Source organism: Sus scrofa, chromosome 1 (genome assembly GCF_000003025.6).
Source record: "Sus scrofa isolate TJ Tabasco breed Duroc chromosome 1, Sscrofa11.1, whole genome shotgun sequence".
In the NCBI taxonomy this organism is placed as follows: domain Eukaryota; kingdom Metazoa; phylum Chordata; class Mammalia; order Artiodactyla; family Suidae; genus Sus; species Sus scrofa.
The window spans coordinates 121,875,072-121,892,619 of record NC_010443.5 but is presented as its reverse complement, the minus strand read 5'-3'; the positions used below and the strand labels follow the sequence as shown (position 1 = coordinate 121,892,619).

At 41.0% G+C, this 17,548-nt stretch overlaps 1 protein-coding gene across 20 annotated transcripts in view; it reads right to left on the bottom strand.

Moving 5' to 3' along the window:
- ATP8B4 (ATPase phospholipid transporting 8B4 (putative)) overlaps nt 1-17,548 on the bottom strand; it is a 285,562-nt gene that overhangs the window by 22,014 nt on the left and 246,000 nt on the right. For all 20 annotated transcript variants that reach the window (XM_021095810.1, XM_021095809.1, XM_021095798.1 and 17 more), the window contains one exon: nt 3,837-3,920. In XM_021095810.1, the coding sequence (XP_020951469.1) occupies nt 3,837-3,920 (84 nt within the window). The remainder of the gene's footprint in view (nt 1-3,836; nt 3,921-17,548) is intronic.

The following is a 17,548-nucleotide window of genomic DNA, read 5'->3' as shown; positions in this document are numbered from 1 at the left end:
CATGGATTCAACCAACTGTGGATTGTGGATCTACATAGTTCCAAACCATATTGTTCAAGGGTTACATATATTTACCTTTTGAGTGAGATTTATTCCTTCACATATTTTCTTGTTACTAATTAGCACCCTTCTGTCCAGGTTAAAGAAACCTCTTTAACATTTCTTATAAGGTTGGCTTAGTATTGGTGAGCTCCTCTATCTTTTGTTTATCTGGAAAACTATCTCTCCTTCACTTCTGAGTGATAATCTTGCCAAGTAGGGTATTCTTGGTTACAAATTTTACCTTTAAACTTTAAATTTATCATGCCATTCTCATTTGTCATGCCAAGTTTCTGTTGAAAGTCTTAAAGGAGTTCCCTTCTATATAACAAGTTTTTTTCTTACTGCTTTTAATATTCTCTCTTCATCCTTAATTTTTGACACTTTAATTATAAAGTATATTGTTTGGGTCCCTCTGGATTCATCTTATTTGGAACTTTCTGAGCTTCCTGGGTCTAAATGTCTACTTCCTCCCAGGTTGGGGGAAATTTTCAGTCATTATTTCCTACAAATATAATTTCTTCCCCTTCTCTCTCTCTTCTCCTTCTGGGGCCCATATAATGTGAATGTTAGTCTATCTGATGTTGTCCTATAAGTTCCTTAAGCTGTCTTTACTTTTTTTCATTTTGCTGCTCTGATTGATGGGGTAAGCTTCACTACCTTGTCTTCAAGTTGACTGATTTTTTCTACAGCTTCATCTAGTCTGCTATTTTCCAGTTATTGTGTTCTTCAGATCTATGACTTCTACTTGGTACTTTCTTACATTTTTCATCTTTTTGTTGAAGTTCTTATTGTGTGCATCCATTCCTCTCCCTGATTCAGTGAGCATTTTTAAGATCATTGCTTTAAACTATTTATTAGGTAAATTACTTACTTCCATTTCATTAAGGTTTTTTTCTGAGGCTTTATCATATTCTTTCATTTGGAACATATTCCCATGTTTCTTCATTTTGTTTGAATTTCTGTGTTGGTTTCCGTACAGTTGATAAAACAACCACTCCTCCTAGTCTCAAAGGAGTGGCCTCATGTGGGAGATAAACCTTATTGTTCACCCCTGCCCCAGCTCTTTGTTGTCTCTCAAAAATTAATGCTGTTCAAGCAGTGTATTATATTTTATAGCTCCTAGTAGTTGAGAATGTGCCAAGACCCATCTGTGTCCCTATGGATTGGATTTCAACACCTAGATTCAGGCTGATAGGAATCCAGACACTCAAGGTGCAGCTATTTAAAATATGGAAGTATATACAGTCCCATGGGACTGCAAGCATAAGCCCCACTGGCCACCAGAGTCAGGAAATCTAGGGGTGTTCCCTGTATAGCAATCACAAAACTCAGGGCTCTAGATAAACATTTAAGCTCTTTTCTTGAATATAGCAGAAAGCTGGTGCTAGGCACAGGGAGCACACCAAGATGACAGTTTCAGAAGTCACTAGGAGTGTGCCAAACCTGAAGCCTGCCACTCAGACTAAATATCCAGGACAAGCAAAGACAGCCTCTTCACACAAAGACAGGGGCTATGTTTCATCTTGCTGTCTATGCAGTGCTATAGGTATGGTAGCCTGCCAAGAATCAGCTCTCCATTTGCCATAGTTCTGTGGGACCCAGGAATGCAAGCCCTCAGCCACAAGAGCCAGGTGATCAAGTGGTATCCCCTGGGCAGCAGCTTCAAGAACCAGGACAGACACATGTAAAGCTCCTCTCCAGGAGACACTGGAGCTCTAGGGTGTGGCAGAGGGAAAACATGAAGACACTGCTCACACTTTGAGTCTCTGCAAAGGATTATAGTCAGCCTCTAGATGCATGTTTAATTAGATGCTTGCCCCTCAGGTTTCAGCCATAATGATTAGCTAATAGGCCTTCTTCACAAAAAAGACTGAGCTCCTGAGTCTGTTGCCTCTCGCTCTGCCCTAGGGGTGATAGCTATTTAAAAACCCTTTCTCTTCTAGTTAGTCCTTTGGGGCCTACACAGACATGTAAAAGCTCCCTTTTAGGAGTATTGCAAAGGGAGAGTGTAAGGATTCCTCCCACCAGTCTCTGTACCCAGTGTTCCCCTGGGCTCCTAGACATATGTGTCAAATGAGATACCTGCCCTTCAGTCTGATGCTTTGATCTAAGCAATGAGGCTCCATCACTGCTCCATTACTGAGCATGATCTGCGGCCTCTGAATTAGGCCCAGCAGTAGGTGAGTCTGAACACACAGGCCAATTGAGAACGACTTCTTAGATCACTTCCATCTTGTGGGTCTTGGGACATAAGCCTCATTGGTTTGGGGCGGGGAACTTGTCTCTCAGGTGCAGGTATTAAAAGTTATGATACCCAATGTGGTGCAAACTCTTCATTCCTGAGGGAGAAGCTCCATGTTGCCACTCAGAGTGCAAGGCAGGGTGGGGGTAGGGGGTAGGAGTGTGTGGGGGTGGGGATCATGATGAGATTGTGTCCTGGCCTCTCCCACTCACTTTGATGTGGTTTTCTTCTAGTTTTCACAATGGGTAGCCTTCACTCAGCTAGCCTTTAGGTTTTTTAAAGAGGAAATTGCCCCATATTTAGCTATAGATTCTGTATCCATGGAAGGAGGTAAGTTCAGGATTTTACTATGTCATCATCTTGAACTCCTCCCTTATTACCTTTTTTTTTAATTGCACAATAACCATATTTTCTCAGCTATCACTTTGTTTTTGATATTTTATTGCATATTCTGAGCATCTACAAAGCACCAAGTAAAGGAGCGCTTGTAAACATGGGCACTTGGAAATGAATGTGCTTATCCTTTACACCTTGGTCTTTAAGAGTTCATTACTTTTTGTAGAATCCCACAAACTATGTTGTTCATAAACTGCCCTTTTCACATATAAGAAGTGAGGATACAACTGGCTACAGAATGGGAGAGGAGAGTGAGCTCATAATGTGAAGATTTATATTTTGCAATAGATGGCTTTGGGCCAGAAAATGAGGCCTAGCAAATGGGATTTAATGAAAGCCTGGAGAAAATCTGGTCTCCTTGAAAATACTTCCAAAAAACTGTTTTAAACAATACAGCCTAACTGTGCCATGGAAACTCCTCTGGCTAGCCTTGCACTTCCCCATTGGCAACCAGACTTTTTCCCCAGCCAAAAAGTACCCTTCAAGTCTCTGAGTATGCCAAAGATCTACCATTTTATAAGTGATTTCCTCCTTTCTCTCTCCTCAAGCCCTTTGAGCTAAACCAAAGAAGGCTGCACCCTTTCTCCCTCCATGGCTATAGTGCTCTGTGTCTTCCTCTCCCATTGGCAGGATGTTCCTCTGGCCTGAAGCTCCTGTTCTGGGCTGTGCTTGCCAAGAACGTCTCACCACAGATGCTTGCTTTCTACACTCTGACTTAGCTTCATGATTCTCTACATATCATTGCACAATTCTCTGCACTCTCAGAGGATAATATAGCATCCCCTGGTATGTGAACCACAGGTACCAGTTCTGAGGCATGATGGTGAGTTCTACATGAAAAATAAATAAGTAAAATTGAAGTCCTATGAGTTTTGGAAATGCTGGGCTACAATGAAATTAAAGAGACTATTTCCTACACGATGTCTCAGAGCCCGTAGAGTGATAATGTAGGGTGTGAATCTTTAAGAGGATAGTATCTAAGCTCTGATCAGAGAATCATTTTGGGGAGGTGAGTGATCCAGGAAGGGTTTGGGATCCATGTGACGCCTAGTAAAACACCTGCACTCCTAGGACTCTCTATGGCTTGTGTCTTCTATTTAGAAGCTAAAAGCAACTAAAAGAAAAATGAGTTACAAAAGCAGAGAAAAACACATACCTGGTCAAAAATCCCCATGGCTAAAACAGGCAGTGATGTGTAGACAATGTTAAAAAGGGCAATGAACCACTGGTCATAAACAGTCTGAAAAGAAATGAACACATCAGTGAGAAACATCATCCATAGGTCTGAGAATATTCACTTTGGGGCACTTGGATTAAACAGCTCAATTTCCTGAGGTGGGTAGGAGTTTGGTATTAGAGTAAGACACACATGAGTTCTCCCCAAGTTCTGTCTCTTATCAGCTCTGTTGTCTTAGTGGGAAACTAGATATTTCTAAACTTTATTTCTCCAGCTCTGAAACGAAGACATATTCTCCTTGCAGAGCTGTGGTGGGGATAAAAGTGCATCGTACAAAAAAAAAAAAGTAAATGTAATGTATACATGTAAGGATAACTTGACCCCCTTGCTGTACAGTGAGAAAATAAAAGAAAAAAAAGTGCATCATACATATAGAACACCTAACAATACTGGACATACCCAAAACCCTGGGCCCTTGGTGGGTTATTTCATTCTTTAGGTTTTCAATGGCTTATAATAAATGCAACTACCTTCTCTAAGTCATAAGCAAAGGATCCACTAACATCTTCAGAAGGAAATATGAAAATGAACCTGTCACTCCTACTTTGTGTTCAAATGGAGAATTTTTACTTGGGAGTGGTATAAAGCAAGGTAGGCATGGAGCTAGCTGCTCACTATACTGAGTACAAACAAGTAGGACAATAAAAATATCCCCTCACATTTATGGAGAGAACTTCTTTGCATGAGCCTCACTAAAAGTCAACGAGGCATGTGAAATAGTCATTATATCCCCACTGTATTAATAAGTACATTGAGATGTAGAAACAGAATGTAGTGTTACAGAGTTCATTGCATGCAAAGGCAAAAATTAAAAACAGGTCTCCAGCTCCTAACCAATGTCTGACTACTCTATTGTACAATCATTCATTCATTCATTGAATATTTATTGAGAAACCCCTATGTGCCAGGTGCCAGGTTCTAGGCAATGGTAACTGAACATGATACAATCAGATAAAAAAATCCTTAAATATGCATTGTAATGGTGTCATAAAGTAGACAATGAATAAGATTTTATACAATAAATAAGACATATATATATACACATATGTATATACATCTAGATAGATAGATAGATAGATAGATAGATAGATAGATAGATAGATAGATAGAGTTGGTGAGTGAATGAATGAGTGAATAAGAAGGTAGTAAATATTAGAGTGGAAAAGGGCATAGGAAATGTGGGAGGATTGTGATAAGGCGATTGGAGATCTCACTAAGAAGTGATACACGAGAAAAAAATCTGCAAGAAATAAAGGACAGAAATATGTAGTTTGCTGGGACAGGAACATTTCATATTGCAAGTAGATTCCATGAAAAATCCCTGAGGCAAGAAAGCATCTGGTGTGTTCAGAGAACAGGAGGACAGGCCATTTGGATGGAGCAGAGTGACCTCCAGAGAGTAGAATGGATGTCAAAGCAATGAAGAGGAGGATCCTAAGTGGGTAACTGTGGCCTGTTGCCTAAGTAAAATGAGAAGACATTAGAGGGTTTTGAGCAAAGGAGCATCCTGATCTGATTTATATTTTAACCTGATCACTCTGGACACTGTGGTAAGAATAGACTGAAGAGGGGAAATTGTGGAAGTTGGGAAACCAATTAGGAGGCTCTTCCAATGGTCCAGGTGAAAGACAAGGATGGCTAAATCAGGAGATAAGTGCTGGATTTTGACTATATTCTGAAACACATTTTCTTCTTGGGAAGTTCTGAAAGCACTAAGAAATCTTAAATGCAAATGTTCCAGACAGAGAAGTTAAAGGTGGGTTCTACTTAGTTATATAAATAAGGCAATCCTTTAAACCAGGTTCTATGCATGTAGATTATATTGAACAAAAAATTTTTTGGTGTCTCTATTGCTAAATCTGAATTTGGACTACTCTGTGTCTTAGCATTATTGTTTATTCTTGAGATAGGTGCATATTTGTTCAAGGAAAGGGGAAGTGGGGCCAGTCTTCAAAGGACAAATCTCAATCTGGACTATTCTGTTGTTGTACAGATGGTTTTATTCAGCACTGAATCAATCAGACACTGTGAAAATGCTAATAACTATATTCTAAACAATGTTAGCCCCTTGGTAAGAAGTAAGGAGAATGGACATTCCCACTGTTAATCATCTCTAGGGAAGTTCATTCTTAGGGCAAAAAAAAAAAAAAATAGAAAGGAGGAGTGGGGTAGATGAGGGAAGGAAGGAAATTGTTTTACTCTAAGAGTATCTCAGATGGTTGAGACTTGGAAATGGCATAGCAAAGAACTGCTCAGCATCATTCTATTTGTGGGCAGGCCAAAGCAAGGCAGGAAAGCTGAATTCTACCACCAATAACAGGATTTAGGCAAAGCAGCAACATTAGTGACTACCATCAAGAGGCCTATGCTTGTGACTCTGATTCACCACTTCTAGCAACCAGTTTTTAAGTTCTCTGAATGATATCCTTTTGATATTCTTGAGGCCTGTTAAACTCTCTTCTTTGAGTCAGTTTGAACTGTGCTGTGAGGATTGGAAAGAGGGGATAGTGATATACTAACACTACTCTTAAAAAAGAAAAAAAAATGGAGAATTCCCATCGTGGCTCAGCAGTTAGCAAACCTGACTAGCATCCATGAGGTTGTAGGTTTGATCGCTTGCCTCGCTCAGTGGGTTAAGGATCCGGTGTTGTCATGAGCTGTGGTATAGGTCGCAGTCACAGCTTGGATCCTGTGTTGCTGTGGTGTAGCCTGGTGACTACAGTTCTGATTGGACCCCTAGCCTGGGAATGTCCATATGCCACGGGTGCAGCCCTAAAAGACAAAAATACCAAAAAAAAAAAAAAAAAAAAAGTCTTGATTTGTAGCATTTACCAATTTTCATGGTGTAAATTTTTCCCCATGGCTGTCCAAGCAGTAATATCACTGAGTCAAAAAGAGACATGCCATAGCATGCCATTGTGTAGTATTTCCACCACAGAGATCCAACAGATGCAAACAGCCTCAAGAGCATAATCAGTAAAATATGGTAAAATAATTTAAAAGTGATGAGCTTTGAGTATTTATGAATTTTGTTTTTCATATAATTTATTTAAATTATAAGTTTACATAATTTAATTTTTAGTAACAGCTGTGTTTAACCACTGGCTCACCTAATTCCTAAGAATTTAACAACTAGCTCTTAGCAACCAATATCGGCCAGCTCTAGCATACCACAGCCTATGTTTATGCTGGCAGCAAAGTAGTCCAGGACAGCAGTGGCCACCTAGAGACTCTTAGCATCAACGTGGCAAGAGAGAACCTGAAAAAGGGCAGAGTAATAGCCTTGTCAGCATTCCCCGGAAACCCCCAGGATATTTTAGCAAAGATATCTGAAACAAGCCTAGATTTATGGTATTCATATAAGATAGGGGCATGTGTCATTAATAACAATTGATTCATAGCAAACTCCTCACTGAAGATAACAAAAAATCGATCGATATAAGACTTTCAAAATAAAAATATGTTGGGATAATATATAGGTAAATTATAATGGTAAAATAACTTCACAGAGATAAAAAGTGATGCCTATTGCCTATGAGAGTTTGCACATATCTTTAAAGTGGATATTTATTGTTTAAAAGATGAACTTTTCTTCAAATTTAAAATGTGAATAAAAAGGAAAGTGGAATATTATTAAAATAAACATTACATTAACATTTATTGAGTACTTACTATGTGCTTAGGTCTTTGCTAAGTAGTTTCACAGTTATCCCATTTCACTGTCACAAAATGATGTAGGATAGATATGATGCCTAAACAACAGATGTGGAATTTGAGATCCACAGAGGTTAAGTATCATAGCAAGGACTGCTCAGCTAGTAAACTGCTAAAGAGTCTAACTAAGGTCTCTAGACTCCATCTCAAATGATACAGCCACCTATGTTTTTCTATTTTTTGTTTCAATAGTAACAAAGCATCAGACATACTTAGCATCAGTATTTAACATGGCAGATCATGCACAAGAAGTACAAGCTGGGGTTTCTTGTAATCTAGTCATACAATAGACCCTCCAATGGCTTCCCATTTTACTTGGAATGAAATTCGGGCTCTTTGCCATGCCCTATAGCCCTTCCCAACCCATGCTTGCATAATTCAACTTCGCCTCACTGCACTCACGCCTTCACTTATGGAGCTTCAGCTTCCCTGACTGTCTTTCTCTAACTTACCAGACTCATTCCTAGGGCAGGGGACTTTTGAATGCCCTCTGCCTGGAACACTTTAACCCAAGGATACTCACATGAAAGTTTCCTTCGAAACACTCAGGTCACAGCTTCAATGTTACCTCCTCAAAATGAGAACTTTGACATTACCCAGTTCTTTCCTAGTAACAATTCTGAAATTATCTTCCTGATTTACTTCTTCATCCTCTGTCTTCATCCCACTAGAATAGAATCTCCATGAAACAGAGACTTGCTCACCATAACTCCTGTGCCTAGAATAATGTCTAGCCAGTAGAAGGTGCTCTATCGATACCTATTTGAATTATTTTACAACTTTTTATAAATGTTCAACATTTAACTGGCTACCAGACCTTCCCCTGAGGATGTGCCACAGGCTGCTCAAACTCAGTGTGTCCAGGCCTGAACTCATTCTCACTGTACCTGAACCAGGCCCCTCTCTCAGGCTCCCTATATCAGTTTCTAACAGCACCACCCCCATCCTAGAACCCATCAGAAATCTGATATTTCTTCCTTTCTCTAACAACCCATATTAAATTCATCCTAAACCCCCTGACTTAACCATACCAGATGGTATGTGTTCCAGTCCAAACCACTCTTCACTTCTGTGACTTGCCTCAAGTTATTCCCTCTGCTGGGATGCCCATCCTTTCCCTCCTCACCTGCTTTGCTCTGATTGGCCCTTGAAGGTCAGCCCAGGGACAGATCTTCTAGGAAGGCTTTCTGAGCCCTGCCTACTCCCATTCTTCAGAGCTGGGTTCCCCGCCACTCCTTGGTAGTCCCCTGACATGCTGCACCTCACTGCTTTATAACTGACAACTTACAATCATTTATATGCTGATTCCCAGGCTCTCCCCACTAGATTTTGGGCTCCGTGGGAGCAGGTTATATAACTTATTCATCTGTGGGGGCTCAGGAACCTAACTCAATGCCCAGGCATGTGGTCAGTATTCAACAAAAAGAAGCTGGTATCTTAAGGGTAAAGGCATTGGAGTCAGAATTCTGACAGAACTGCGTGTCCTTGACTAAAATACTCAATCTCTCTCAGTCTTAAGTTTCCTGGCTAGAAAATAGGGGTTTGAGGAATGTTGTAAGTATTCAATGAAATAAATAAATACCAATATAGCAGCGGTGCCTGACAGAGAGTGCCAAGAAATGCCCTTTATTAGGGGAGGAAAGGATAGAGTGGGGAATAGGCAGCAATTCAAGTTTCAAGTGATGTGTTTAATGGGAAATAAAAAGGTATATTTTCCCACTAATATACACTTTTATGAAAATACTATTTTTTATTGCTACAACCAATCATAGATATTTATACCTAAGGTAAATTACTATTTTAATGAAATCAATAGAGAATTAGAACAGTTTAAAGAAAATTGAATACCTTGATATAATTATGCATTTTCTTCATGAATACTAAATTATATCAATCACTATTTAAGTCTAGTGTTGCCTCTACCAAAAGTGTTAAACTGAGTCATTCACTTTTTAAAAAAAAGCACCTTTTCCAGTTATGAGTATTGATTTAGTACAGTTTAGGCTTTAGGGTCTTCCAAAAAAATTAAAGTCACAAGCAGTATTTCTTCTACAACAGGCTTCTTACTCTCCTTGAAAGAGATCACCAACTACTCGAACAGTGATTGAGGTAAATGCTCCACTTCCCTTTAAGTCCTTAGCTATGCTTAGAAAATCTTCAAGATGCCTTCTGGTGCCTCAGACCAGCTCAGAGGGGAACAGTAGCCAGACTGTGACCCACATGGACCCCATTCCTGTTTTTTCCCTTCCAGGTAAAAAGCCCTCTATTACATCCACTAGATCCCCCCCCCAACACACACACACACACACACACACACACACACACACACACACACGAGGATTGACCAGATGCTCTAAAGAGGAGGAAGGAGAATAATCCCCTGGAGCCTCTGGTATGGGAACCATTGAGACTAGACTAGACCAGTGCTGACATTTGATTTGGGGTGACTCAACCTGTTTACACGAATAAGAATCCTGAACAAAAGTGTTTGTCCTAGGGCTCCCATTCTCCTAGAGGCAGCCATACCACATCTACTTCCAAATTTTCTTTTTCCCATTTCCAATATTCTGAGTAAGAGAGAAAAGTCATGCTCCTGTACAATGCTGCTAGTCTGCTGGAAGCCTAAAAGTGTCTTCACAGATCAGAAAAAAGATTGTGGGGTGTTCCTTTTTCTAACTTCATTGTTTTCCTATTTAAGGACAGCTCCTCCCTGTTCCCTTCTCTATGGGAGCAGTTTATCAACCTTATCAGCCATTCTATAATAGAGTAAAAATACTCCAGCTGCAAATTATAATCCAACAGCTTAGGGAACACAGAATCTACGATTTATAGAATACTACATTTAAATAAACCTTAAAAAGGATCTTAAACAGTTACTAAGGGCTTTCTATTCTGAGATCATTGGCTTAGCTCCTTGCTCAGGACGAGCTAGCTCTCGGAGACACATACCCCCCTTTTGCTGTGTGTTGCAGAGGAAAACTATATAATGACTTTTTTTTTCTTTTTGGCTTTAAAAAACATTTGTCATTTAAGGAAAACACATTGTGGAATAAATAAATAGGAGGAGGCATTCAGCCTCAGCACATCTGTTACTGATTTGTGTAATTAGCAGAAACCCACTAGCAGGATCCAGGAAGAATGGCCAGGCTGGAGCCCCCACCCCTCCCTGGGTTTTCCACAGAGCACATCTGGAGGGTGACGGGATAGGAACTGCCAGCCAGGTTGAGATGGGCTCACAGGTAACCAAATCCATGAAGTCATCCAAGACTGGAGATTAGCCGCACTCCCACACGTCACTTGCTAGACTTTTCATTGTGGGTTTTCTTAAATTGTTTGACAGAATGAATGTTTTTCTGGCCTTGACAAGATAATTGTTTCCATATCACAGCAGAATTAAAAAAAAAAACATACACAGCTCTATATCTCACTGACAATGATAAATTGTCATCAGATAATAACATCCCCCAGTACACAGGACCAGTAGTTGCATAGTTTCAAATGTGAATTTTCTAATTAGGGATTCAGCCAATGGTTTTTTTCTTTGAGGGGTACCTTAGTGGGGCAGGGCAGGTGGTTGAGGTTTTCTCTTTTGGCTCTAGCCCTCATAGGGGACAGTTTATCTTTATCAAAAATCCTGAGGGCATAAGGTACTTTTAAAATAAGTTACACATAAATTGTGCACACAAACCCGCAGTAGATTCCGTGAAAATCATGCAGGCTTTAATATTGGATTGAGATAAGGCATGTCCTTAGAAAGGATCCATGATTCAGTTTAAAAACTTATCTGACCTTTAAACTCCTCTGGTCCAAAAATCTGGTTGGAAATTTCATCAGGATAGATTGTATTTAAATTGTCTTTTGGTGGCAATTTGGTTGGAGTGTTTGCTGGCAGAAGGTGGACTTCAGTTTCCAGATGATTCCAGGAGGCAGTTTGCCTAGAGGCGGGCCTGGCCTTTCTAAGGATCTAAGCCATAGGAGACACCCCTCGGCACAAGCTCTCTCTCAGTGAGAGTGTTCATTTTCTCCCCATAGTCATAGCATACTGACTGTTTCTGGAAGTTTCTCCTTTAGATCCAAATAAAGCAAACATTTGCCTGAGTAGGGGTTAGCGAAAGACAGTTACTTTAAAAATAAATAAATAAAAGATGGAGCCATTCTCTCTTCCAAGTCTAAACCAACTCCCATGGCCACTTATCAAGCAGAGCTGAAAGAACACTGAAGAAAAAGTCAGAAGATTGAATGAGTTCCAGTCGCAGCCTGTCTACCACTGACCCTCAACTCTTGGGAAACTCATGTTCCTCCTCTGTAAAGGAGGGGCTGGACTCAGTATCTGACATTCTTGCCAGAGCCAAGAGTCTAGATCTCACAAGACCTATAGTTTTTGTTCTGTGTCACAGCTGCTTCTCCCAGGAAAGTCCACCCAGCAGAGGGAACCAAAGGAGTCTGGTCCCTCCCCGGCAGATTCTTGCCCCATGTGTTCCAAAGCAATCACAGCAGAGGCGAGGCACTGAAGTCAAGCGGAGGAAAGTCTAAAAACCAAGCCCAGCCCAGCCCGCACCATATCATCCTCCATCCAAGATGTCCTAAGAGCCACCATCTCACAAACAGGGATGGTCCCACCCACTGGCTCCTCAGAGCCTCACACACCACAGCTGGATGAGATTGCACATCTGTCCCAGCCCACCTACCAGGATGGGACACTGGCTAGAATCTACTGGACCTATCATCAGAGAATAAGAGCCTGGATAAAATTCACCAGGTCCCTAGAGACAGGCCAAGGTAGTAAAGAAATAGTACATGGCACTTCATTAAGTAATTAAACTGGTGTTCTAAAAGTCAACAATGTGTCTATGAAAGCACAATCTGTTTACATTTGGTCAGATGTTTTCAGCTGCAGAGTGGATTACTTCAAAGCAACCTCTTCAGAGACGCATGGAAGAAAGACGTAGGTGCTTATGAATCACGCTGAAATTGGACCCCCTTGAGATAGGGCCCATCCATGACAAATTTAATTGTAAAAAACCTCTTGGCAGAAATTTAAGAGCAAGGTGACCAGGGAGTTATTCAACATCAGTTTCCCATTTATGAAAATAAAATCGTTCCCAAACTGTTAAGTTCCCTGAGGGTAGGAACTGCATCCCGCTGGTTCATTCTTGTGCCCCTGGAAGCCAGCAGAGCTCTTGGCTCCAAACTGGCACTCAGTTCATTCTAATTAAATGAATGAGCATTCAGAGACTATAGATTCTGTGTTGGAGGATGTGTGTGTCTCACATCTGTGGGGATTAGACAGGGAAGTGACTGGCGATCAGGCCTGCCAAGGAAGGACCTCTGAACACATGCCTGCTGTTACTAAGTCTGCCGGGCCCTGGAACTTTTATTACTACTGGCTCCATTTCGCTGTGGAGCTTGCAGTTCCACTGAAGCAATTTAGGAGGAGGATGGCAGGGGTGGGAAGATGTCAGATGGCCAGCTTTCATTAACAGGCTGGGAACAAGTGGCTATCCAATGGGCTCTAGAGACTAAGAAAGCCTTATCGCCCAGCATGTGGCTTTGGAGGCCTGAGCCAGCTAAATGATTTCACTGGGCAGAAAAGTGTCCTCTATTCAAAAATTCTCTTTCTCTGTAGACTAGTGTCTCTCCCAAATATGTTGTTTTCTTTTCACTTGCCTCATTTACAGCATATTGTCCTTAGAAAAACAGGGCTCAGGAAAAAGAGCCAGAAGATTTTTCAGTTAAACGTGTTGTTAATCAGGACCTTCCAGTAAAAAACAGGGAATGGAAAAGAGATTGTGATGCCTACCAGTCCCAATTCCACATCCGCGTTGCCCTCACAGCTGCTTCTTGGCATTTTTACTAACACACCAGCCCGAGCACACGTGGGTGCGGTGGGGGAGCAGCAGAGCTTCCATCTTGCTGGCAGGCTAACACCTGTTCCACAAGAGACTTCTTACTGTCCACAGTAAGTAAGACTTCCCCTCACCACTGCTATGCAGGTTTTTAAAGGTTTTTCTGAATGAGTTGATTTTAAATGGAATTTTAGAAATTTTAAAGAGATTGTAAATTCAGCTAACCACAGATCAGTTGGACAGTGTTGAGGAGGTAACAGGATGCTTTTCTTCCTTTGACTCTACAGTCTCAGACCTTTACACAAACCAGCCCCCGTATGCCTGCAGGTAGCTAGACTTTCAGGCCTCCAGTATTCTGCTTAATTTTGAAAGTATTCATAGACTCACTTGAGATTAATAGAGCCCCTGAATTTGCACCAGATTCTCACACATTTCTCTTTTTTCCCATGCTCTCATGTTACTTTCAAATACAGTATTTCTAGCTGACCTATGTGTGCCTATCTTTATTTCCCAGTGAGAAAACAAATACCAGGTGGGTAGGAACTTGTCCCTTTCATCGCTTTGTTTTCTCTTCCCCAGATGGAAAACAAGCATTCATTCCTACTAGCATTTTGACAATGCTGTGTGACTCAGGGCTATGGGCAAGGAATGAATTATTCAATTTAAAATGACAACAATATAAATGTTTATAAAATCAGAATAAACAATTCATAATAAATTCCTATGTCCGAATGCCATTAAAAAAAATAACACTTCTGAAGAATGTAAAATAAGAGAGATGTCTCAAAATGTGAAGGTTTTTTAAATGAGAAAAATACAGAGTATGTTGTCAGAAGTTGATATGTATTCACATATAATTTTTTTATAATAAGAAAAAAACTTTGAGGATAGTAAAAAAAGACTTTGCAGTTTAAGTGTAACACACACACACCCCACTTTAGCATACAAATCAGGGCCATTTCATCCTTGGACTAGAGTTAATTAAGAAAATAGAAGTTTTTAAAAGATGAATATAAATAGCCTGTTCTTCTGGAAATAATATTCTTAGCATCATTTTGTCCTTTGTACATCTCACGTTCTCAAAACATTGAAACTAGGATAAACAGCAGTGCAGTGCCTGGTTTTGAAATTGTCACCATAGAGACGTCTATTCCAGAATTTTCCAGAGTTCTGCATAGTACCTATTCTATAGGACTTTACACTCAGTGCTTGGAGAAAACAGGGCTCCTTGACAAATGAGTTTGGGTAGGAATACCACATATCATTGACTTTAAGATACTATTTATTGAAGAAGACACCACTACTGATGCCAAGATTAGACCAGGTGGGTAATCTAACATCCCCATAAAGCTAAGGCAGCAGAGGGATGAATCCTTAGTATGAAAGAAAAGGAGAAACAAATCTTCACACACAAAGGGGCTGCAAGGAAACTCGCTGTGTCAACCTTGGCACTAAAGGGAGAGATAAAAAAATTTCTCCTGAAAGTATGAGCCTCAAATGGTATTTACCAGAGTTTACAATCCAAATTCAAAATAATCCTGGAATAGAGAGAGAGATCTCAAGTAGGCAGTATCCCCAGGCAACTGGCTGAAGCCACACCAATGCTCTATGTAAAAAAAGCTACTTCAGGAGTGATGTCATCAAGATGGCCAAGGTTGGTCCTCCTCACAAGAAGACCACCTAGCAACTATCGACAGACAAGACACCACTGTGAAAACCCTATACCTGGGGGCTAAGATTGAAGTGCCCCTCTGGATCACAAAGACCTAGAAGGATCACATTAGAAGAGAAAGAGGAGCAACTACACTCTGTCAGCATCACCCCTTCCCCAGGCCAGCACAGTATTGTACCAGGAGGATCTCTCTGGGCGTGCGATTTCTCCAGTGGGAGAAAGAGAGTACAAAGTAAATAAGATCAAGACAGATAAGAGGTGGGTGGTGAGGCCTACAGCCATTAGCACTCAGCAGCACTGAAGCAGAGATGCCAGCCAGGGGCTCTGCCCTTCTGCAGAGCTAAGCCAGTAGCTTCTTCTGGCCAGGGACCTTGTTTGCTCCAGGCAGTTCTGTCTGATATGGGTACCTAGTCAATGAACTAAATTAACTGTGGAGCCTGTCCTATGGCTCTACCTGGGCAGGGAAGAGAATTTACAACCCCACCTAATTGCTGAGCATAGCCTTACGTCCCACCCAGCCAGGATGCCTGGCCAGCAAACCCAGGCAGCCATGGAGCCTTCCATCCTACAGCCCTGCTTACACAGGGATCCAGGCTAACAGTCCTGCCCAATTCTTAAGTTATTGCTCTGGCCCCATATAACCAGGGAGCCAGAAGAGTGATCCTGGGCGGTCTCAAAGCCCAGCATATGGTTCTACCCACAGGAACCTAGACTAGCCTCACCCTGAAACAGAGCCCAGCATAAAGAACTGCCCAGTTGCTAACCACTGGCTATAGTCTAGCCCAGCCAGGGAGACTAGCCAGTGAGTTGACCCAATCACAGAGCATAGCCTGTGGGTCCTATCTGATCAGGGAGCCGAGACAGGGACCCAGCCAAATTTGGGGTCACACCCTTTTGCCCTGCCTGAACACAGAGCACAGCCTGCAGCCCCATCCAACCTAAAGCCCAGCCTGTGGCCCTGAATAAACATAGAATCCAGCTAGTAGCACCATCCATTCAGGAAGCACAGCCTGAGACCCCATCTGACCCTAATCAATCCCAGAGTCCAGCCTGTAGTAGCTCCCTAACCTGAGAGCATAGGCAGTGACTTTGCCCAGATAGAGACCTGGATAGTAAACCCCACCTCCCCACTGAAACTTCCACCTGACCCATCTTTACCCAAGCTGCAGGAGATCTATAAACTGTCTGACTAGGAATTCTGAATAATCCTCTTAAAGAGGGTCAGTGAGCTATAAGACCACACAGATAATGAGAATTGGGAAAATAATGTGTAAACAAAATGAGAAATTCAACAAAGAAATAGAAATCATCAAAACAAATAGAAACCCTACAGCTGAAGAATACAATGACTGCAGAAGTCAAGAGAGAGCATAAACCATAGATTCAACCAAGTAGAAGAATCTGTAAACTGAAACATAGATCATTTGAAATTACCCAGTCAAACTCAAAGAAATAGAAAGTAGAGTTGTTATTTCCATGGGCTGGAGAGAGAGGGAAATAGAAAGATGTTTTTCAGTGGGTATAGAGTTTCAGTTTTACAAGATGAAAAAGTTCTAGATATCTGTTAACACAACAGTGTGAACGTACTTTACCGAACTGTACACATAAAAATGGTTAAGACAGTCAATTTTCAATTTATGTATTTTTACCACAATTAAAAATATTTTATAGTTACTTTTTAAAAGTTGACATAGGCCATAATTTTAAAAACCTACTTCATAATAAGTAGTGAGTTAACACAGGCAAAACATTTAAATAATTCCTGGCACATAAGTGCTATTTAAGTGTTAGCTATAACTGAAATTTTTTTAATCTCGACTTGTTGGTGTTAACAATACCATGATTCCATCCAGAAGATGAAATCAAAGCACTGATGCCTTTACGTGAGTACTGTCATTGACCTACTGCCTTTTCCTCTCTGACAAACAGTAACAAATTACTACTTGCCACTCTCCTGACAAGCCTAGCCATTTCTCTGAAAATCCTGGAAACAGAACATTAAATTCTTCACCATGTGGACAGCTAATAAAATGTGTGATATCACACTTTGCTATGTTTACCAAGAATGCACCTCTTAGACATCCCTTTCCGTACCTGAGACATAAGTTCCAGCAGGCATCGCAGTCTGACACAGATCAGGTCTTAGTAAATATTCATTGAATGAATGAAAGCCTTAAACAGTGGGACCAAAGACTCATGTCCAGTCAATATAAATCTAAGTCCCAACTTGATCAAATCATCATAAAAATTAGGGCAAAATGGATGGCAGTCCAAGATTTCTACCCAGTAGTCTAATTGGTTTTATATGGTGACTCCTTCCCTGCTTAAAGGGTATGTGCCCTGCCCTATTTAAATCAGCCAGGACCCAGGCAAAGCAAAATAAAACCAGGGAAATCCAC